General features: G+C 45.5%; 1 protein-coding gene and 1 long non-coding RNA gene across 4 annotated transcripts; one reads left to right on the top strand and one right to left on the bottom strand.

Moving 5' to 3' along the window:
- Positions 1 to 5462: 5462 nt before the first annotated feature.
- On the bottom strand, positions 5463 to 15021 carry LOC105077450 (UL16-binding protein 1). 3 transcript variants are annotated; one of them, XM_074368170.1, is made up of 5 exons: positions 14704 to 15021; positions 10092 to 10355; positions 9576 to 9851; positions 8812 to 8947; positions 5463 to 6774 (listed from the first exon to the last, which is right to left on the bottom strand). In XM_074368170.1, the coding sequence occupies exons 1-4, from the start codon at positions 14777 to 14779 to the stop codon at positions 8829 to 8831; spliced, it is 735 nt and encodes a 244-aa protein (XP_074224271.1). In that variant the 5' UTR covers positions 14780 to 15021; the 3' UTR covers positions 5463 to 6774; positions 8812 to 8828. The 3 variants fall into 3 exon arrangements, with proteins under 3 accessions (XP_074224271.1, XP_074224269.1, XP_074224270.1); XM_074368168.1 differs by having other exon boundaries at positions 5463 to 7578; positions 14704 to 15018; XM_074368169.1 differs by having other exon boundaries at positions 5463 to 7482; positions 14704 to 15018.
- LOC141578337 (uncharacterized) lies at positions 14779 to 23525 on the top strand. Its single transcript, XR_012508539.1, has 4 exons — positions 14779 to 14909; positions 15060 to 15125; positions 16163 to 16334; positions 23423 to 23525. It is a non-coding gene; the product is annotated as an uncharacterized LOC141578337 (long non-coding RNA).
- The last annotated feature ends 220 nt before the right edge of the window (positions 23526 to 23745 follow it).

The raw sequence follows: 23745 nt of genomic DNA, 5'->3' as shown, positions 1-23745 counted from the left end.
ATGTGCTTAGGGAAACCAGATCCAGATGCTGAGCTGATGTTCACTTGGGAAGTCTTTGCAGCTTGATTTCTTCATCTGTGAAGTGGGACCACGGGAAAGACTGACTCATCAGGGGAGAGGAGACTAGAAGTTGACACCACACTCGGACAAACATTGTCACCTACTCCTTTACCTCCCATCTGTTCTTCTATGGGCCCATTCATCTTTCCTAAAAATTTACTCCCCTACGCCTACATTCCTTCCCGTTCCCCTTTCCCTCTTAAGGCAGTATTTTTGTGTGTGTGCGTGTGTGTGCATGGTGTAAACTGCTTTTCATTTATTAAACTTTTTAAAAAATTGAGCTATAGTCGATGTACAATATACACAAAATTATATGTATGATATTATATAATATTTCAGGTGTATAGCAGTGCTTCACAATTTTAGTGCTCTACTCCACTTATAGCTACCATAAATGAGTGGCTGTATCCCCTGTGCTGTACAATTAACATTGTATTTAAGTCTGAATTCTAAGCTACCTCGGGAGTTACTCACTTTTCCTGGCTATTTCCCATGTGTACACGAGGTATACATATTAATAAACTTCTGATTCTTTTTCTCTCGTTAACTTGTCTTTTATTACAGCCAAGAACTCAGAAGGGTAGAGGGAAAATTATTTTTTGTCTCCTACAATACTAATATATTTTTAAAATCTGTTCTCTCTCAAGCTGAGGGCTTTGTCTGGCTTTTGCTTGTTGGCCTTGAAAATGGCCCCTGAGGTCTTCAATGGCAGGGTGCTTACTTGACCGCAGGTCCCAGGCTGAGCTCTGAAGTCCATGGCTGTGTTTGTGCCAAGACCCCTCTCCCTACATCTGTTCCCAGCCAATGACTGAGCCAGACAGGGTGACTAAGGCAGGCCCCTTCCTGGGGGACACAGACTCATCTGATGGGTGACTTTTACTCAAGAACTCCTCCAGGGCCTTGTGAAACTTTCCCTAGACTACAGGGCCATGCAGAGTGCCACCATCCAGCCGTCTGTCCCTCTCTCCTTCACTTGGGGTTAGAACTGCAGCCGTCCCATTGCTTCTCCAGTCTCCCCAGGCTTCTTCTCCTTTTCTCACAGGGGTTTCCCTTGATGAAATCCTTGCACTTTAAATCACTGACATCTGTTTCTCAGACGATGTAGACAGCCACATGGATTTATCGGCTGAATTCTATTTCTTTGTATTTCATGTTCTGATAACAACTAACATTCAGCTGTTCCTGTAATACATCAAAAATAAGTTTCATTACTTGGGCATTTGAGACCTTAAGTTCTCTGTAAATTCAGCACATTCAATTTTTTTGTTGAGAAAGTTTAAGCAATTGGGGCAATGCTGTAAAATAAAATGTTTTGTCCAGCCATAGCTCTCTAAAAATAGAAGTTGCACCAAAATGTTATTCATCTGTCAAATCTTGAAAAAATTTCAAATCTTTAGGGTAATTTTTAATGGTTTGTTTCAGTTGGCAAGTAATCCAGAGAAAGGTATAAATTACCACATCTGATCTGAAAGGTTTAGGGAGATAAAAGTATCAATAAGCCAAAGTGAAAGCTACTTTCCTAGACGTGTTTTTGAGTGAATTTCTTATTCCACACAGAAGATGGTCCTGAACTTCATGCATCTCCTGGGAGCCACGAAGTCCCTGAAGTGGATGCTTTCTGTCTGGAGGTGGTTGGAGAGCTCTGCATAGTCCTTTGCCCCACAGGCCCACGGGCTCTCATGTGTACCAGGTCCCACTTTAAGGTCCAGCCCAACATTATTGGACATTATTGCGGGGAGCTGCCTCAAAGACTGAGGGTCGAGCACTCAGGAGTTAACAACCCTGTTTGCAAGACATAGCCCTGGGAAACTTGCTCTGCAAAGATTCCCTGTCCCGACACCCCACCTTAAAGATTGTAGATTAACAGGTGTTTGTCCTGGAAGAGGATCTGGACTTTCTTCCTTGCCCAAGGAAAACAAGATAAGGAAAGCTTGACATCTTAACTTTATGACTACAATAAATATGTCCAAAACAGCATTGTAAAAGATCTTGAGGCACACTATGTAATCTTCCTTGGTATGCAATGTTTTTTCTTCTCAAGCATTATAAAAAGAATCAGTGAATAAACCACGGCGGCGGTGTCAGGTCTCTGCCTCGGCAGGCTGCAAGACCCGTCCCTCTCGATCCCATTCTTTGTGTGTGTGTCTCTTCTTTTTTCCTAGTTGTGGCGACCGCGTCTTCAGACCTGTTCGTTTTGCCGGCAGGCTCCGGCACATTATGTGCCTTTTGATGTAATATAATAGGATATTTACAAGAAAGAGTTTTGCCCCCTCCCCTGCTAAAAAATGAGCCTAAATCTAATCAATCCTCTGGATTTAATTGGTTTACGAGAAATATTGTCAGCAAAATAATATAGACAGGTACCAGGATGCAATCAGCCAAGTCCAAAATATGACAGTTCTATAGGACAATCTTATTTCTTGAATACATTAATTACAAGTTGAAAATCAAAATATATAAATTAAGCAGGGCTGTCCAGGTTTGGACCGAGTCATGACAGTGAAGTGGAAGCAAAGGAAGTGAGCACCTGAGAGAGAAACTGGTGAGGGCTAGGTGGGGAGAAAAGGATATTTTAGGTCCTCAGTCTCCCTGACACCACAAGGAAACCTCTGAAGGGCTGGGCTGGAGAGGGAGCAGCCTCCATTCTGGATCCCAGCATCCTCAGTCACTGAGTCCTCTGCCCTATGTCCCCTCCGACTCTCTGATGTTCAGGAAGAATGGCAAATTCTACAGACCACTGAGTGTGTGCCCTGTTGCCAAATGCATTCGTTTGGCCAATCTTCTGGGGGAACAGCTACTGTGAGCAGAGCATGTGGCCAGGTACAGGGCAAGTTACAACAGTACCAGATCAGGTGTGTCCTTCAAGGCTCACAGTCTGTCTGGACACACAGGACGTTCAGCAGAAGGTGAACAGGCAAAACAACCTGGGAAGTGTGGTAAAGGAGTACCAGGCTCAGGGCAGTCAGAGGCCTCCTAGGGAAGAAGGTGGGACTTAGCAACAAGAGTGAAGAGGAGGAAGATTGGAGGGAGGGGTTCTAAACTGAGGCCCTGCTTTCCAGAATATCCTGTGAGGAGGGAGCTCCACCCTGGGGGTGATAAGAAGCAAGATTGGAGAGTAGACTTGGTTCTCCAAACACTGGGTGGGGACAGCTACCCCGGGCACCTCCCTGTTAACCCACAAGCCTCACTAAACACACATGGAAGAAAGACAGAGACATCCATACACATCTGAACAACAATAACAACAACAAAAAAACAGGCAAAGCTCTAAGCACCTGGTTCAGAAGATTTAGAAAAGGATGAAAAGGACACATGTCCTTCCTTCACCAAGACAGAACCCCCAGCTCCAGGACAGATGGGACACAGCACTGCCGAGCTATGACAAATTCAAGGAGAGAGAGGAAACTGCAACTTCAAAACAGCATCCCAGGGAAGGGTTATAGCTCAGTGGTAGAGTGTGTGCTTAGCATGCATGAGGTCCTGGGTTCAATTCCCAGTACCTCCAAATAAAAAAAAATTAAAGCTAACTACAACCCCCACCCCAAACAAGAAGAAAAAGAAAGAAAAAAGCCCCCACAGCAGTGATTGCAAGCCAAAGCAGTTGCAGGAGCATCACCATGATGGGGGGTGGGGTGGGGAGGAAGCAGGTGGGAGGCCAGGGCTGAAGCCACTGCCCTCTCCTGATGTTCCAGGTCCTGTGCTTATTTTGGGTGGGAGGGTGGGACCCCAGCAGCAGCAGAAGCGAGAAGAGGGAATTCTGGGCTTGGGACTCCTCCCAGTCATACAATTTCTCACAGTCTGTACTCAGCGCTTAAGAAAATGATCTCCCAAGGCAACTGATCTCCTTCACATCTGATTTCATCCATCTAATTAATTGGAAGAACCACTGTATGAGTTTATCGCCTTGTGTATAATCTTGGGAGAACTGAGGAAACAGCCGCTGAAATCAGCTTCTGTGCTCCATGGTTCAGATGAGGAGCCCCAACTGACACAGAGATCCTGGGCCACATTAAGATGGTCAGCGAGGGCAGTCGTGGTCTTCCTGCCTGCCCAGTTCCCAGCCAGGCCAGAGCTCCCAGTAAATATTTATTGAATGAATGCATGTTCACTAGCTGTCCCTTTTCTGGTATTAATAAAATGGTTATCAGTCCAGGGTCATCAATAGATGCTAAAATTATGGGCTGAATGTTTTGGGGGAACAGGATATTTTCATAGAGACTGAATTTCAACCAACATTTTTATCTGTGCAATGCCATAGAAATAACTCACCTTTCACGGTCATCATCACGATCGTGACCATCATTTGCTAGTCTTTGTATCTTGCTGACATTCTGGAGACTTTGGCTTAGGAATAACTCTCTCGACCTCCTTCTATCCTGGCTGTCGACAGCTTTTTCCTCTAAACACAAGCTGCTGTGAGGTTTCCCACCGTCAGCATTTTGGCAAATGTGACCAAGACATCCTTCATCTTCCCTCAGCTGGATGAACCTTGAGATAGTCTCTTTCCTGACCTCCCTTTTCTTGGAACACTTTATTTCAAAACCTTGTAAATAATTTTTTTCTCAACAGTCTTACAACTTTGGACTGTCTTTCTCAAAGTCCTGGGAGCCATCTCTTTGAAATGCAAGTGTCATGTGCCCCCATCTCCCAGTCTCTATAGGAAGCCAGGAACCCATATTAGTCAGCAGGAGCTGCCATAAAAAAGACCACAGACCGAATGGAGCCTGAAGATGTGACTGAATTGTTGCAATCCCGTGATCAAACTTTACTGGTGAGGAGTTGTTTCTTATGGACAGGCAAAGAGAGTGGTTTCTTTTTCTTTCTTTTTTTTTTTTTTTATGGAAAGTTTATTATCTTGTAACTGTCATAGTCATGGATCTTACACAGAACTTTTTTTTTAGTTAAAAAAAATTGTTTTTAATTTAAGTACCTTCAGTTACAATGTGTCAATTTCTGGCATACAGTACAATGTCCCAACACTTATATATATATACATATATTCATTTAAAGAGAGTGGTTTCTTGAGATGGAATTCCAACCTGGTGAAGGTGCTGGGAAGATTGCTGAAATGACAACAAATGATTTAGAATATGACATAAACTTAGTTGAAAAAGCAGCCGCAGGGTTTGAGAGGACTGACTCCAACTTTGAAAGAAGTTCTACTACAGGTAAAAAGCTACCAAAGAGCATTGCCTGCTACCAAGAAATCGTTTGTGAAAGAGGCATCAATTGATGCAGCAAACTTCATTGTTGGTTTATTTTAAGCAATTGCTACAACCACACCAACCTACACAACTACCACCTGATTAGTCAGCAGCCATGAACTTCGAGGCAAGACCCTCTACCAGCAAAAAGATTATGACTTGCTGAAGGCACAGATGATAGCATTTTTTAGCAATAAATTATTTTAAATTAAGGGATATACAGTTTATTTACAGATAACACTACTGTACACTGAACAGAATACAGAGTAGTGTCAACATAAATTTACAAGCACAGCGAAACCAAAACATTCATGTGACTCCCTTTGTTGGGATTTTATTGTCATGGTCTGGAACCCAGCCTGCACTATTTCTTTTTTTTTTTTTTTTTTTTTTAACATTTTTTATTGATTTGTAATCATTTTACAATGTTGTGTCAAATTCCAGTGTTCAGCACAATTTTTCAGTCATACATGGACATATACACACTCATTGTCACATTTTTTTCCCTGTTAGTTACCATAATGTTCTGTGTAAATTTCCCTGTGCTATACAGTATAATCTTGTTTATCTATTCTACAATTTTGAAATCCCAGTCTATCCCTTCCCACCTTCCGCCCCCCTGGCAACCACAAGCTGTATTCTCTGTCTATGAGTCTATTTCTGTCCTTTATTTACGCTTTGTTTTTGTTTGTTTTTTAGATTCCACATATGAGCGATCTCATATGGTATTTTTCTTTCTCTTTCTGGCTTACTTCGCTTAGAATGACATTCTCCATGAGCATCCATGTTGCTGCAAATGGCGTTATGTTGTCGGTTTTTATGGCTGAGTAGTATTCCATTGTATAAATATACCACCTCTTCTTTATCCAGTCACCTGTTGATGGACATTTAGGCTGTTTCCATGTTTTGGCTATTGTAAATAGTGCTGCTATGAATATTGGGGTGCAGGTGTCATCCTGAAGTAGGGTTCCTTCTGGATACAAGCCCAGGAGTGGGATTCCTGGGTCATACGGTAAGTCTATTCCTAGTCTTTTGAGGAAGCGCCACACCGTTTTCCATAGTGGCTGCACCAAACTGCATTCCCACCAGCAGTGTAGGAGGGTTCCCCTTTCCCCACAGCCTCTCCAGCATTTGTCATTTGTGGATTTTTGAATGACGGCCATTCTGACTGGTGTGAGGTGATACCTCATTGTAGTTTTGATTTGCATTTCTCTGATAATTAGTGATACTGAGCATTTTTTCATGTGCCTTTTGATCATTTGTATGTCTTCCTTGGAGAATTGCTTGTTTAGATCTTCTGCCCATTTTTGGATTGGGTTGTTTATTTTTTTCTTATTGAGTCGTATGAGCTACTTGTATATTCTGGAGATCAAGCCTTTGTCGGTTTCATTTGCAAAAATTTTCTCCCATTCCGTAGGTTGTCTTCTTGTTTTACTTCTGGTTTCCTTTGCTGTGCAGAAGCTTGTAAGTTTCATTAGGTCCCATTTGTTTATTCTTGCTTTTATTTCTTCTAGGAGAAAATTTTTGAGATGTATGTCAGATAATGTTTTGCCTATGTTTTCCTTTAGGAGATTTATTGTATCTTGTCTTATGTTTAAGTCTTTGATCCCTTTTGAGTTTATTTTTGTGTATGGTGTAAGGGAATGTTCTAGCTTCATTGTTTTAAATGCTGCTGCCCAGTTTTCCCAACACCATTTGCTGAAGAAACTGTCTTTATTCCATTGTATATTCTTGCCTCCTTTGTCGAAGATTAGTTGACCAAAAGATAAAACAGAAATCTGAAGGAATTACATCTAGTGTAATAAATTAATAGATACAATCATAAATAAGATTGAATTCTTCTTAAATACCCTCACATTGTTTCCCCAGACACAGAAAGAATTCCTGAGGTTCTGTAATAAGCAGCACATGTTATTTTTCTGGCAGCATCATCATTTGCAAGAACAAGGTCACGAGATGCAGAGAAGAGTCTGGTTTTCCACAAACTAGAAGAAGATGGAAAAGGTCCTGTTTGTTGCGATTCCTTGTTCAAACATTTGAATGTTTCAGTGCAGGAATTCCATCAGTAGCACCAAGAGAACGTGGCAAAATGTTTTAGAAAAAATGTTCTGAGTAGAACAGTCACCAAATTGAAAAAGGACATGAGATGGTACAATCTACTGTGTCATCGGGATCGGCTGGTAGCCCTGGGATTTGCAGGGTGTGAATCTGTGGTGGTCTAAAATGAACGGCAGAAGATCAAAGGTGGCCAAGCAAAAGGCAGAGTCTCTGAGGCAGACCACCCTGTCAGGGGCTTTGTGGTAGCACCATAAGCCTTCAGAAGGGAAACAGGTATTGGTCCACGTGGCTGAGGAAATCCTGTCAGTTTCCTGGGGCTACCCTTCCCCAGTCTCTCCCCACCTCCAGCCCCACCCTCACTGAGGGGCATGTGATTTCTCCACCCTCCCACCCCATGCTGGGTCCAGCAGCTTGTCCTAACCTCTTCTCTCCTTTACTGCATCACAGAATCAGCTTCAGGCCCTGATATCTGGGCTTGGGCTCAGGACTGAAGCCAGTAATGAGTCAGTCTGCCCTCTTTCCTTGGGTCCTGATCCTCCCCTGATGGAGGGCCTAAAGGACCTGGTGGCAGTTCTGATGGAGAGGGGCCTTCCACCCTGAGAGCTTCAGGGAGGGCTGCAGGCAAGCCTGAGTCTCTTCCCTTCTCTCCCAGCCTCTTAGCTAGCAGGACGCATCTCTGTCAGTATGATGGTCCCTGCCCTGGCCCCATCTATTCCTGGTCCAGCCCAGCTGGGAGCATCCACTGCAGCTCAGTCCCACCCGTCTCCTGAGTCACGTCTGCCCACAGCAGGGGCTGCTCCAGGGCTCAGGCTGGAGTCTGCAGGAGGCTGGTGCCAGCTGCACGCAATATGCGGAGTCAGAATTCCTGTTGCTCCACAGAGAACTGGCCTCCTCCTAATTCCATCCTGCACGGTCTGTATGGCCGGCCTTCTGCCTTGTCTGCTGTGACCTAAGCCACTTTCCATGGGAACCAGCACCAAACTCCGGCCTTTGGCATTGGATCTGCAAAGCCTTCCCATCCCTTCCTCTTGGGATAAGACCCAGGCCCCTCTCCTCTTAGCCTCCTGGATGTGTCCCCTTCCCCTTGACACGTCACATGGAACCACCACACCGCTCTGACCCAAGTGTGAGTCCTGCCTGTGCCCTGTGTGCCTGCTGGCCCCACACCACCTCCCACGGGGCCCTGCCACACAGGTGCCTGTGCCGCTCAGGCTGACTTTGCTAAACCACTTGAGCATCAACAGGCTCTGAGCCTTGGTGAGGGCCCAACCCCTTTCCACTGCCACCCGATACTTAGGAGCTACTAGCGCTCAGGGCTGAATTGGTCCAAGTTATGGCTATTGAGAGGTATGAGGTCTTTTCCACCTGGTTTCATTTCCAGGATGAAAAGGGTCAGTGAGGGGGCAGGGGTTGGGCTGGGATTCACCTCTTCCCATCCCCACACTAGGCCCTCTGCCCCTTCCTTCCCCCTGAATTCTGCCCTCAGTACCTGTTAGTGAAAAGGACTCAGCATAGGATGCCATAGGTGAAGACCCCATAGGTGAAGACCACGAAGAGGAGGCAGGCCGTGGGCATGACGGCTATGGCCCTGGACCGGGTTGTGTGGGTGGCCGTGGTTGGTGATGCTGCAGAGGAAAGGAAGAGTGAAAGCCCTTGTTCAGACCCCAAAACTGAGGAGATGCCTCCTCAGCGCCCCTGGCCCAGGTGCCTCTCCTATGCAGACAGTTCTAACCCACCACATGGCAGCCCTAGTGCCGGGTCCTGACGTAGAAAGAGGGAAAGGGAAGAGCCGTGTCTCCACCAGGATCAGACAGCTAATGGGGCCAACGAGGGGTATAGTATTACCACCCACTCCTGCTATGAAAGAAGAGGAGGTGACACGTGACAGTGTGATCAGAGAAGTCCCCTCAGGAGCTGACATCTGAGGTCGTATTGGTGGATTTGCAGAAATAGAGCAGGTGAGATTTTAAAAAAATTCTGGAGACAGGGAAAAATAAGAAGTAAATCTCTATAATCAGAATGATGCCATCATGTGTGGGGTCAGCAAGAATCCACGGTGAATGGTCCAGAGCCTGTGCTGTGAGGAAGAGAGTCAGGAGGTGAGAAGAGAAAGGAAGGATGCTGGAACATCCCTGTGTTCTCCCATGAACAATTCAAGGCAGATGAATCACTTTCTCAAAGACACTCACACACACACAGAGGGGCAGGTCAATGTCATGTTGATAGGACCATCACGTCCTCCCCCACCCTTACCTGTTGTTTTCAGTATCTCTTTCCAGTGCTCCAAGAAACGATCAAGCCAGGCCCTGCAATCGCCCATGGAGGTCTTCCTGAAGAACTTGGTCACATCCCTGTTGTGCTCCCACTTCTCTTTCATCCTTCTGCCTTCAGGATGAACCAATGTCAAGGTTTCATTTTCCGGATCAAAGGTGAGAGACATCTGGCCATGGAAGCCAAAGTACCAGGATGCACCCCTGTCTCCATTAGCTTTCTTGTGACATGTCATCATACCCTGCAGGGTAAGAAGATCTGCCCCCCACCATGGGAAAGAGGTAAGCCTCCAGTTTTGACATATTCTTTGCCCCCACCTGGTGTCTGCCTCCCTTGGGCCCATCTAATCTGGTGCTGCTCTCTCCTTTAAGGCCTGTTCTTTCTGCTGCCTACTGGGGAAGGAGCAAAATCCAATTTTATTTTATTTTTTACCCGAATACAATGAAGGAACCTAACCCCACAATCTGCTCCCTTGTGCACCCAGACTTTCTGACTTACCCCTGAGAGTGTGTTCCTCCGGCACAATGTCAGGCAATTGCTCTTTGAGCACGTTCCCAGCATCTCTGAGTGTTTCCATCTGTCCTTCCCAATCTTTTGTGCCTTTTACTTTCTCTCCCAGGAGACTCATGGATTGGATCTTAGCAGCGCCACAGTCATAGGAGAGAAAATACTCTTTGTCCACCTGGCATTGAACCACACACCATGGCTGTCCCGGTCTGGGATTAGGACTGATGGTGAAGTTATAGGAAAGAGAGTGAGGAGCTGTGAAGGAAAAATGCCAGTGAGGGTTGAGGTTGGCAGGAAAGCACCCATGCACCCTCCCCCTTCTTGGTGACAGCAAAAAAAACTGGGGCTGGGCTGGCAGAGCAAGGACTGCCCCTGCCTGGCCCTCCCCCCACCAGTTACAGGCCAGTGCCCCCTCTTCTTTGGGGAGAAGGAGGCGGCTCCCTCCTGGCAAGAAATCACACATGCTGGATATATCCCCTTGTCTACCAGGTCGGTACCCAGCATCAGCCGACACATAACCTTTCCAGAGACGTGCCGGGTGGCTGTGGGAGGAAAAGCTTAGAAGCCAGAGGATCGTCGGAATCCAGCTCAGCGTCCTGTGGGGACATGGAGAGCCTGAAGGGGCTGCTTCTGAGGAATCTGATCAGACTGAGGATGGATGAGCAGAGAACCCAGAGTTGGAGAAGGGAGAGTGTACAGTTACAGGTCATGGGACTAAGCAAGGCCCGGGGAGATGCTGCTCATCTCGAGTAGGATGAGCCTTGGAAGCTTAGAAAAAGGCACGGCCCACATTGCATGACACAGAACATCCAGAACTTCCGAGGTAGGTATGAGAGGAGGGGATTAAAAGGCCCAGAGAAGTGAATCCGCCAGGGCGGACATCATAGGAAAGTGCAGAAAAGTGTCCAAGCCACCACCCTCCACGGGAAAGGCTGAAGGACCCTATCAAGTCTGCGAGGAAAGCACGGCTGAGAAGCCTCTCAAACAGCTCAAGGGTGACTTTTGCTGAAGGTCAGGGAATGGCGGTAGGAGATGGTGTTCCCAGTGGGCTTCCAGCGGTAGCAGAGATGGAAAATGCTGACATAGCAGAAGCCAGGTGGAGGTGCTCCAGGTCAGGAGCCAAGCAGGTGCAGTGCTCCCAGTGATTAGAAAGGCCAGAAGGTCAGCTGGGGCCTGACTGCAGACAGCTACGGTGATGGCTGATAGAGCAGGCTGGTCCCAGGGGCAACAGATGGGCAGCCAGTCTGGATGAAAACTGCTTGACTGAAACAAGTAAAAGAGAGACAAAACATAAGGATGTGTGATCAGGAGGCTGAATGCAGCCATTCCAACCAAGCATCCAGATCCTTGGCCCAGTTTCCAGAACTGAGCTGGTTCTCACACCCAGAATCCATTACTAGAGAGAGACAGGCCAGGTTCCAAGGAGGAGGGCCCTTTGATCACCACAGAGAGTGCGTAAGTCCTTCTGGCCTTCCCCATGTTTGGGAGCCACATGCCAATGACTTGGGTAGGCATACACTCGGAAGCAGAAGCTACCCACAGATTCATTTTGGACCCAGTGTGTGACTGATGCCCTGCCCAGGGACCTGAAGCATCATTATGGCCCTCCTGTTATTGAGGTGATGTATGAAGGGCCAGGTACTGACTAGACATCTGTCTCCAGTCCCGCTTACAGTGTTGCCACAGGGTCCACAGATCTACACAGCAGTCATTTCACAAGCCCTGGAGTTGTAACATGAACAGAAAATCTTTGTAGTTAGTATATTACTGTGGGTGAGGACTACTATAGTAGTGATTTCCAAATTCAGGCTTCTCACACTGCCTCGCCACCCCTCAAGTTGCACATGGAAAACAATATCATTGTCTGGAGGAAATGACAGAAGTGAGTACCAGCCTATAACCTCTGTAAGGATGCAGGGCTGTGGTCCCTACCCTATCTCCATTTAATTGCCAGTGTGGCCCGTAGGTTTTCTGTAATGGAACGTAGTAAATATTTCAGGCATTGCAGACCATGGGTCTCTGTTGCAGCTACCGTTGTAGCACACAAGCAGTCACAGACACTACGTGAATAGTGTGCGACTGGACCTGCTTCCTGGGCAGAGGACCCAGTAGAACGCATGCTATTAGAGGTACCTGTGGTCGGAAAGGTGCTATGCGCAGTACATGGCATTTCTACTTGGAGGCTCACAACACAGATCCCTAGTGTTCTGAAGCAAGGCCATGCCGTTTGCATGGGGAAACCCACACCATCTAAAAGTATCTCCTGGTATGGTCCTTGGGCCTGGTGGAGATGAAACCTCTGGCCATGGAATGTCAGAGTTGCCCATCATGAATTGGGCTCATCAACCCACTAATCAGAGAGGCCAGTTGTCGTAAGATAGAAGTGATTATCTGCTTTGGCATGAGCAGGGACACAGGGATCAAACACGCTGCTCCACTGGGTGGTCGAGACCCAACACCAGGAATGTCACAGGACCACTCACGCTATCCTCACACCTATGGCTTCACGAGTGTTCCTATGGTACCTTGGACCAAGGAGCCACTCTATAGCAAAGGAGGGGTAGAATTAGCCCATATCTGCAGGACCCACGCTCCTATCACATTCACGGCACCCAGAAGCCACAGTCGGGACAGGGCAAGGTCCTGGTTATAAAAGACACAGGTAAGGCACCCCTTGGATGATTCCCTCGGGGCTGGGGCACCCAATACTGGGGTCGCAAAACCAGGGCAGTGGGCAAATCTGATTCCCCGTTGGTTTGCATATTGTTTTTGGCTGCTTTTGTCCTACAAAGGTGGAGGCCCCTGGTGCACAGAGACAGATACCACATGGCCTGTAAAGACAAACATGTTTATTCTCTGCCTTCTTTAGAAAAAGTTTGCCAACTCCTGTCTTAATCAATAACCATTACAGGATGCTGACTCCCCAGTCCTTAGACAATATGAATCTGGGACCAAAGGGTAGAAGAGGGAGCACCCGTCTTCACCCTCACTGCCTGGGTCAGACGCTGGGAACCTGTGCTTCCCATCCCTCCTCCTTCAGGAACCGTGGGCCGGGTTCCCAGGCTTTTGCTTGGATGTGTCCTCAGGTAAGGGGTAAGGTGCCAGCTGGTAGAAGGTGTGATTAGAATCCCTTCACAGATTGGAAGGTGTTGGAGGCACTGGGCTCCTTGGGACGGTGGAGAGATGGTTAATGAATAGTGTTATAACCAAGCAGGACCCTGTGGGGCCTTCTCAGGACAGACACCCAGCCCACCATATCCCCTGCCTGTCCAGTGTTTGTAGAAAAGCTTTAAAGGCCTCTACCAGGCCTCCTGTGAGTCTCAAAAGTCTGGTTCAAGAGTTAATGATGGGGAGGAGGGTATAGCTCAGTGGCTGAGCAGGTGCTTGGCATGCACAAGGTCTTGTGTTCAATCCTCAGTCTCTCCATTTTAAATAAATAAATAATTTAAAACCCCTAACTATACCCCCCCCCAATTAAAGATTAATATATGTAAAGATGGAGAAACTAAGAATACTTGTTGGGCTGGGAAAGTGATAACAATTTAGATTATCGACTAGCCACATAGCAGTGTCACTGAATTCCGAGTTTCTGAAAGATATAAAGATCTGATCCACATTCCCAAATTACATGTCCCGGAAGCCAACCCCCACCGGATAAAACTGCTGAATGCAAGCTCATAGACCCCTGGACTGGTTGAAAACATAAGATGGCGTGATGCTTGAAACTTCACCTTGATGCCAACCAACCGGAGAGCTGTGCACAAGCTGAGGGCGCACACTTTAGCCCCGTCCCTGGCACTGCCTTTAAAATCATCTCCTCATCTGGCAACTTGGAGACAGTCTTAGGACATTAGTTCACCATCTTCCCAAGGTACAGGCCTCCTTAATAAACCAACTTTTCCTTTTCTGCCACCACTCGTGGACCTTTCCAGCGGTGAGCAGAACTTAAATCATGTAGTAGCTTCAAACAGTTACAGTATGAGCTTCCTGGGAGGAACTAATTGACTCACAAGTGGTTAAGAATTGCGTCTCTGTTAAAAAAAAAAAATTTAGCGTCTCTTTGGGGATGCGTCTTAAATTTACCCCTGGGATGACTCAAGGACAGAGAGCAGCAGGGACCAGAAGGGTCTGTGCGAGCAGATCAGGGGTGGCTGCTTTTGCCGGTGTTCTGGGTCGCGTCCCTGGGGGAACGCCTCCTGTTTGCCCCGCCCAGCTCCCGGGCTGGGGTTTCGCGAGGGGCGGGCTGGGGGCTGGGGACTGAGGGCTGCAGGGCTGCATGGCTGCGCAGACTTTCCTGCCGCGCGCTCTCTTCCTCTTCTCCTCGCTCCACCTCACACTCCCGGCTTTACTTCTTCTCCCAAACCGCCCCTTTTCTGGCTCGGAGGGCGGCAACTGGTCCCCGGGAAGCCACGGAGGAGCCTCTTTGCTCCTCGGGGAAGAAGATTGGACGGCACCCATCCAGCAAGAAGTTTCGGTAACTCCCGCAGAAACCCACCCCGGCAAACTTCCTCCCCCGTAGCGAGACATCTCCTGCCCCCCAACCCCCCCGAATCCCTTCACCTTCTGCAGATGCCCCCCGCCTCGCCCGACCTCACAAACTTACCGCTGTACACCATGTAAACTGAGAGTAGTAGACGCAGGAAGCGAAAACTGGTCTTGGAGCCACTGGTCCGCACCATCGCTAGCCTCTGGAGAGACGCAACTGTGCCGGGAGCGGTGAATCTCCGTTTAATAGCTTAAGATCGCCCGGCGTCCCAGGCACCGCCCACCCACGCTCGTCAACGTCCTGTGTCACGTCCTATGTAAGGGGTGAGCGCTCCCTCGCTTGCCCTTGTCAGTTTCTTGATTGGGAAGTTTGGTCCTAGTGCCGCTCAGCCTTTCTCCACCCTGTTCTTCTGGCCCCTTTTCGTTCCCCGTCTCCACTCCCGATTTCACAGTCATTCCTTCTTTTCTTTAAAGACTCAGTATTTTCTTTCCGGAGAACTCTCCTGGCTTAATGAAAGGGACTGAAGACAGCCGTTACCGGTAGGTGTCACCAACGATATGTTTTCAAGCATCTTCTATGCTAGTGGAGCCCAAGACCTTTTGTGAACCAAGTAACTGCTCGCTAGAAAAAGCTAGGTGGACTGAGACCAGAATTTCTAGTTCCAAGTGAAGGCAAAAATGCAAGCAGGGTATTTTCCTACATAATTACAATGCAATCACCAAAATAGTTTTCACACTCAGACACTACTACCATTTAAACCTCAGACACAATTCAATTTTTACCTGTATTGTCCTTCATAGCTAAAGAGTCAGATGGATTCAGGTGTTTTCAGTCTCTTCCTCCTGCTGAAGACAGACGTTTCCTTTGCCCCTTTTGTTGCTCTCTATTTACTGATAATGTGGAGAGGTTTGGATTTGGGTGGCCACTTTTATTGTATGTCATTCCGAAGTCCTCATTCACACATTTGAAAGACTAAATATTTTTTCATCCAGCCTTTTGCTTGTTTGATTTTTTTATTACTTTTTATTGAAAACTGCACTGAATGCTAAATTTCCACCTTCAAATAAACAAATACAGTAACGGTAACTCACACTAAAACAAAACATATTTCTGATAGCCATTATTTTTCTGTTCAGGACAATTTTAAATGTTCTTTTGTCACAAAAATAGGAATGTACCTATACAAAGGGTCAAAATAGGCCATCTCTTAAACAAAAAGGCGATGATTCACGAAAGACTATGAATATAACATGTAACTAGTTGATACAAATCTAATAGGATTTGTTAAAATCAGTCACATCTAATAACACATCTGAAGTGTTCTTGCATAAAATATCACGTGAAGAAAAGACTTTATCAATAATGCCTAAAAAAGTGAGTTTGTTCGTAGACAATCTGACAAGTTATCATAAAAAGTGTTTCCTGAGACAAGGAAATGCAACATTATTCTTGAATCCTTTCAGTTCAAGACGTTCCACTCAATAAAATAGACAAGGATCTGAAACTGAGAAAATATATTTGAGTACAACCAGCTTGTGAAACTTAATACTTTTTTTTTTTTTTTTTGCATCATCAGAGAGTATAACTGAACTCACAGCCAACTTGCCCCCTCGGTGTGCAGTTCAGATGGGAGCGACTTCTCTGCACAGGAGACTGTACTGTCTTCAGAAGTCTTGTGCTCGTGGTTGTCTCACACGGCGGTCTTCTCCCCATTCTGTAGTCATTTACTCTTCGTATCAGCAAAAGAGGTAACCAGCCCCCGTGGACCAAAGGGACTAGAGTCACAGGATGGGGATTTCCTCTTATTTTTTATTTTGATGTTTAGAACTCTTGATGCAACATTCTAGAGCAAGGTGTTCAGGACCTGCTGTGCCCAAGGGACAGATAAAGGAAAAAGATTTATTTATTCTTTGTGATTTGATGCCACGGCAGAAGAGGAGGTGACTCATGAAGATAATGGTAAGAAGTGTCTCTCAGGACTTGACATTTGAGATGGTATTGAAGGCTTTCCGTAAACAGAACAAGTGAAATGCAAAAAAAAAAAAAAAAAAAAATCTGGAAGAAGGAACAGTAAGAAGTAAACATCTGGAATCAGAATGATGCAGGGGTGTGATCCCTCTCATAGCTCCATTTTATAACACCCTGGTCCAAAGAACCTCTGTAATGTCTAGAGGCTAAATATTTCAGGTTATGCAGAACCTAGGCCCCTCTGCAACTACTCAGTTCAGCTGTTGCATCAGGAAAGGGGTCATGGACAGGACATGAATGAATGAGTGTGGGGGGACCTGCCACTAGGACCCTACAACTCAACAGATCCTATGACACAGAGGTATATGAGGGGGGAAGTGATGCTCTGTGCAGTTTATGGCATCCTCACTGGAGAATCACAACACAGAACGCGTAGGGTCAGAAGCAAGGCCATGCCACTTGCAGGAGGGAAAGCCACACATTTTAAAGTATCTCCTGGTATAGTCCTGGGACCTGGTAGAGATGAGGCCTCTGGCCATAGGGTATCAAGTGACCATACAACCTAGAGCTGCCCAGAGTGGGCTCCTTGGCCCACTGCTTATTAGGCCAGACAGACCCAGTGGTTATAAGACAGAAATGATTCCTCCCAGTTGTCATGAGCAGGGCCACAGGGAACAAGCAAGCTGCACCAGCAGGTGGCCTAAACCCCACATCAGAAATGCTGCACTACAGCTCACCCTCTGCTCTTACCTCCGGCTTTATGAGCTGTCCCTGTGGCACCTTGGACCAGGAGCCCCTCTACGGCACACGTGCGTGCCTATCACATTCACTCCACCCAGAAGCCATGGCCAGGACAGAGCTCTTCAAAGCCAGGCTGAGGAACTCCTGGGCAGATTCACTAAGAGTGTGGCACCCATATCTGGGGCAAGTATATACCCTAAATCTGGGGGGTCAGCAAACTAGGACACTGGCACATCTGCTGCCTTCCTCCCCACCCCAGCCTCGCCATTTGTTTGCATGTTGCCTTTGACTGCTTCTGCACTACTTGGTACAGAGACAGACACCAAACAGCCTGCAAAGGCGAAGCTATTCATTATCCTCCGTTTACAGGAACAGCTTGCAGACTCCTGCCTAAATCAGTGACCTTTGTGATGCTTGTGTCCCTAGCAGGTCTGGGACCGAAAGGTAGAAGGGGGAGCGCGCGTCCTCACCCTCACTGCCTGTGTCAGACTCTGGGAAGCTGTACTTCCCATCCCTTCTCCTTCAGCAACTGCCGGCCGGGTTCCTAGGCTTTGGCTGGAATGTGTCCTCAGGCAAGGGGATAGGATGCCGGTTGGTGGAGGGTGTGATTACAGGAGACCCTGGGCTTCTTGGGCCCGGAAGAGATGTGTTATAAACGGTGCGAGGTGAGGTGGAGAACGAAGAGCCTTTGCTGTACCTGCGGTTTACCGCTATTTCGGTCTTGGAAGTCGCTGGCAAAGAGCAGTGTTGTGGGGACGCGGGTAGGGGGTGTGGAGAGAGGTGTTTTCCGGGGTATGTCTGGGTATTGCCCAGTCCGTCTCCAGGGGCTCGGACTTCTCAATGTGCTGGTGGGGGCTGGGGGGCTGCAGCAGCATTTCCTGCCCCGCCCTCTCCCCTCTTCTCCCCGCTCCACCTGCTACCCTCCAGGCATTACTTTCTTGCCAGTGTTCTCTTTTTCGGCCTTGACCTAGCGGGGAGGGCGGCCACCAGCCCCAGAGAATTTACCGAGGAGGTAGAGCCCAAGGAGGGGAATGAGGAGGGGGTGGGGAAACCACCCAGCAGGAAGGATCTCCAACCCCCGCGGGCTGCGGGGTGCACCCCCTTCCCCATCCTGGGTCTGAATGCGTCACCAGTCCTGAAACTGCAGGAAACTGGATTCCATTGAGCTAGGAAGTGGATTTCCTTCAGGCCCTCTGGTCGAGAGCCAAGCTGGCCAGAAAGCGAAATGGTGACAGTGCACTTCGCTTTCAGCCTTGTGAGAACCAGATCAGAGAAAGGAACAGGGCCCACCCAGGTCTTTTCCCTACGGATAGTTAAGTGTGTGTTGATTTAAGCCGATAGGTTTGTGATGATATGTTATGGAGAAAATAGAGAGCTAATGCCTGCATCCTCCTGATTAAATGAAAATCTGTCTGGATATAAAGTTCTAGCCCCAAAGCTCTTTTCCTTCAGTCTTTGACGATAATACTCCTTGGTTCTCCAGGGCTGCTGTTAATATTGCAGCGGATCTCTTTCCTTCTTATTTCTGCGTGTCTCAGGGTTCATTTGAAGGAGGGAGCTGGAAGATTGTGCTCTTTGCCATCTCTCTCAAGTAAATTTTGTACCATGCTGGGCTGCCAGCTAGCCTCATGGAGGTGAGGGGAGGGTTTTAAAAACTTTTACAACTAATAGAGCAGCAACTGCGCTCATATGTGGGACAAGTTCATTGTTCTTCTTTTGTTCAGCTAGTGCTAGTCAGCTGTTATTCTCTTTCCATATTTTATGTGAATCAAATTTATCCGGATATAATTACAGACAATACTCCTCTTCTTTTTGAATAGAAGTAGCTTAAAGTCCTTTATCTTTTAGCATGTATTAGAAACATGTAGGCATTTGGCAACATTACAAGGCATGTTTCTAAACTATGGAAGTAAAAACAAGGCAAATGAAATTCCTTCAGTCATGAAACATCTTAACCAACCTTGCAGTACCAAGCAGTACTATTTTCAAGTTTGCAGAAATGAAAAAACTAATCATTTTTTCCTTAGTGAACACTTGATTTCAGACAAAGTGAATGGCAGACCTAGATGACAACTCTCACTATCATTTTTATAGTTTATAAATTTCATAAGGTCAGCCATATATTAGATTTACTACAAGTATGATAGATAGTTTAATGAAATATCCAGTCCCTTTAGTCGTTGGAAACACACTGATTCTAGACTTAAAAAAATAAATAGCCACAGCCATTGGTGACAACATGGATGGACCTAGAGGGTATTATGCCAAGTGAAATAAGTCAGACAGAGAAAAGCAAATACTGTATGATTTCACTTACATGTGGAATCTAAAAAACAAAACAAACGAACGAACATCACAGAAACACTCAACAGACACAAAGAACAAACAGGTGGTTACCAGAGGGGATGGAGGGATGATAGAAATAGGCGAAGGAGATTAAGAGGTACACAGTCCCAGTTACAAAATAAGCGAATCAAGGGCGTGAAAAGTACAGTATGGGGGATATTGTCAGTAGTAATGTAACATCTTTGTATGGTGACAAACTGACTGACATGGTTGTGATCATTTTGAAACATATAGAAATGTTAAATCACTATGTTGTGCACCAGGAACTAACATAGTATTGTAGGTCAGTTATGCTTTTAAAAACAAACAGACAAATAACAAACTCTGAAAAAGAGATCAGAAAAAAAGAAAAAAGAGATCAGTGTGGGAGCCCATGATTGGGTTAACAAATTGTAACAGACCCCAGCTGCTGGTCTCCTTAAAGAAGAACAAACTTGCTTAGTAACTGTCTTCCAAGCAGGCGCCTGTGCATTTGCATTCCGGTCTCCTTGCCATAAAAGCGGAGACAATGCCTTGCTTGCATAGTTGAGGTTTTAGGTAGCACTCTGCTAATTGCAAAGCAACGACCCAAGCCCTCGGCTATAAACGCTGGGCTGGGCGTGCCTGCTGGTAGATAGTCTTCTATCCCCAAAACAAGAAACTGGCTGGTCTGGTGGTCTGCTTTGACGTATCTATAAGAATGTACCTTGTTCCCCTCTCCCCACAACTTCCCTAAAGATAAACAAAGACTTTGTACTCATTGTGGCTTCTACAATCTCCATCCCACTCTGTCTTTCCCTAAATTCTGGCATTCCATCACACAACTGTTAGTGATTTCTCCTTTGATTGTACACAATAAATGTGGGAGAATTTGAGAGGCTCGTGGAGTTGTCTCCCGACTCCCTCTCGCTCTCTTGACTTTTTCCACAGAGTCTCGAGTAATTCATTCCGTCTCAGTGGGACTTCTGCCGGCCAGAACCCACAGATCAGATTTGTGGTTACCAGAGGCGGGGTGGGGGTGGGAGGGTGGGAGGGGTAGGAATTGGGGGTGAGTTGGGGTGAGGGGGAGGGGGGATTGGATAATGGTAGCCAAAAGGTACAAACTTTCAGTTATAAGATAAATAAGTACTAGGGGTGTAATAAACAACATGATAAGTATAATTAGCACTGCTGTATGTTCTATATTAAAGTTGTTAAGAGGGAAAAATCCAAAAAGTTCTCATCACAAGGGAAAAATATATTTTTTCTTTTGTATGTGTTTGAGATGATGAATCTTCACTAAGCTTCCTGTGGTAATTATTTTACAGTGTACGTAAGTCAAAGCATTATGCTGTATACCTTTTAAAGTCATACACTGCTGTATGTCAATTGTATCTCAGTAAAACTGGGAGGAAAAATAAAGAGGTTAACTTGCTAAAAAATAATTAAATAAAAATTTAAAAAACAGCCACATTGTAGAAAACAGCACCCGTTAAACACTGAACTCAACTGAATTAGTCAGATATTACTAGGTAGTTTTAACACTGTTACAGAATCTTAATGAATAATTTAAAATAGTTTAAAATACATTTTTAGAATATATTTGGACAGTGTGAATTACAGTAACATTTTGCCTTTAAGGAAAAATCATTAATTTCGGATTTAACAGACAGAGTTGCACTACAGGAAAATATGACGTCAGGAGAATTGTACTTTTAAGAGCAAAAATGAGCAATGAAAATGAATATTACCAGAGTTACCGCATGGGATGCAATTTCTCCCATACAGGCATCTTTCTGCCCCCCAAAATTGTGAGCTCTAGCTGGCAGACTCCACGTGACATAGCAACAGCAGAGTGAGAAAAACCACAAAGCTTTTCTGATAGAAATCAAGTGATTTCCCATTTCCTTTTGTGAAACGTTTTGACTCAAGTCCCTCCTCCTCCCGATGAACTAACAAACAAGGGCTAATAGCAGCAAACGCGAACAACAGTTAAGCCTCTGATTTCCGCAATCGTGGATGAAAGCTGTCAATAGAAGGAAGTAATATTTGTCCTGAAAAAAAAGTGTATGGGCATAAAGGGAAAGGTAGTAATAAGCACTTACCATGAAAATGTTTTGCTTATTAGCAGGCATGTGTTAAACATTTAATTGTACCTACATTTAACTGATCAAATGATAATTCAGTTTACCATTGTTTGAATTTTTTTGGTGTGTATTTTCTCTTCTTTCTTCCCATAATATCGAATGTTTAAAAAAATCGCTCCTGTCAAGAGAATGCCGTCCATTTAAATTACTATCAAAATATTTCTTATCTCTCTTAAAAGTAAACTTTATGTCAAAGGAGTGTTGACTTCCCAAAGACTCCTTTGAAAGACTCCTGCCAAAGGAGTCTGATTTCTGCTTGCAGAACATTCTTACCCAAGGTAACTTGAATTCTTCCTGACCTCTTTCTTTTTTTTTTGGTAAGGACTCTTCCTTGTTTTCAGTCTGAGCCATAAGATTCATCTTTGTGATTATAATATTTAGCCTCTCAGTTTCCCTCCTGGAAAACATTAAGCCAGTCACTGGCCCTTCATGGCTGAGTCAAAGTTTACTACAAGTAGCGTTCATTTTCTCACAAAGCCAGGTTACTCATTTGACCGGTAGCCATTGGTGGGAAGGAGAACGGATGGGTCACACTGTATGAGTGGTCGAGATCTGCCCTGGAACAGGAGAGGAGAAGGAGAAGAAAAATGGAAGAAGGGAAAGAAACACAAGACAGAATCAGTCCTATGAGTCATAAACAGGTTTTCGGTGGTGCACCACTGTTACTCATACGACGAACACGTGTCCGAGAGGTCTTTGACTGCTTTATTTTCATATCCTTGGGCTTTCTTTAGTGTGGGGGAAATCTTCTCTTTGTATTTCTTGAAGACACTGTCTAGGACTTTCTCTCAGAGCTTAGAATTTTGGAAAAAAGAAAGGAGTCTTTTCTATTTTCTGCTTTTCCATGAATCTCCCCAGAGGGAAAGAACTCAGAAAGCTATTTGCTCAGATGAGGAGAAGGGAAGATGGAAACATATAGAGAAAAATTGGTATTGCTTAATGAGTTTAACAAGTTGTTATAAGGCAAACACCCATGTATCCGCCATCCAGGTTAAGAAACAGAATTCTGCAGCCACCGTAGCAGCTCCCTCAAGTACCCCATCCCAACGGAACCTCCTCCCTTCCCCTAAAAGTAACCACTACCTTATGTTTGCACCCAAGTGCAAAATTCTTAGCCACTATAGTTTAGAGTCACCCATTTTTTAGGAAACTGTGTCTTCCAAATGTTTTTCATTTTTCATTCTAAAATATGATGCTATTCAAAGTTTTAAGATATGCAAAATAATTCTATATTTTGCTTATTCTTATATATACATTAGTACATGCATATCCATCTATACCAATATACCTGTCTATCTGCATCTATGTCTCCAGCTTCTGTAAAGGCAGTAAGATTGGTTGTGACTTCACATGGTTTCTGGGATCAGGCTGCCTGGTTTAAAACCTGTATTTGTGTGATCTGGAGCACACGTTTCCCCACTGTCTCTCTCAAATTTGTATTTCTCTATCTGTAAAATAGGTATAATTGAATATTACCTACTTTAAAACATCTTTGTGGGGTTCAAATAAGATAATGCACATAATGGATTTAGCATGGTGCCCGGCTCGTAGTAAGTACTGAAGAAATTTTAACTCTTTTCATTATATGGTGGCAAAAGATCTAGGTGTTAAACCCTCATTCTCTCACCTTGGCAAGTCTCTTAATTTCTCTGAGTCTTGATTTCTTTGTTTTTCAGATGAGCGTTGTCTTACATGCGCTGTAAGGTGAATTTCTGCGCTAACACTCTCGAAGTCCACGACCGGAGAAAGTGAGGCCCTGGAAGAATTGTACTAAGTAAGCAGGTTGGAGTGTCTGGCATCTAGACGTTCTAATTTTTTGGTATATTTTTATCGAAGTATAGTCAGTCTACAATGTTGTGTCAATTTCTGGTGTACAGCACAATGCTTCAGTCATACATGAACATACCTATATTCGTTTTCATATTCTCTTTCACCATAAGTTACTGTAAGATATTGAATATAGTTCCCTGTGCTATACAGTATGAACTTGCTGTTTATC

This window comes from Camelus bactrianus, chromosome 8 (genome assembly GCF_048773025.1).
Source record: "Camelus bactrianus isolate YW-2024 breed Bactrian camel chromosome 8, ASM4877302v1, whole genome shotgun sequence".
NCBI lineage: Eukaryota > Metazoa > Chordata > Mammalia > Artiodactyla > Camelidae > Camelus > Camelus bactrianus.
The sequence above is the reverse complement of the archived record's forward strand: the minus strand, read 5'-3'. Positions and strand labels throughout refer to the sequence as shown.

Excerpts from the sequence above, each read along its gene's own strand:
- LOC105077450 (XM_074368170.1), bottom strand. The coding sequence starts at position 14,779 with ATGGTGCGGACCAGTGGCTCCAAGACCAGTTTTCGCTTCCTGCGTCTA. Across the intron at positions 10,356-14,703 it reads AGTTTACATGGTGTACAGCG|CTCCTCACTCTCTTTCCTAT; the intron begins GTAAGTTTGTGA and ends TTTCCTTCACAG. Across the intron at positions 9,852-10,091 it reads GGAGGAACACACTCTCAGGG|ATCTTCTTACCCTGCAGGGT; the intron begins GTAAGTCAGAAA and ends GGTGGGGGGCAG.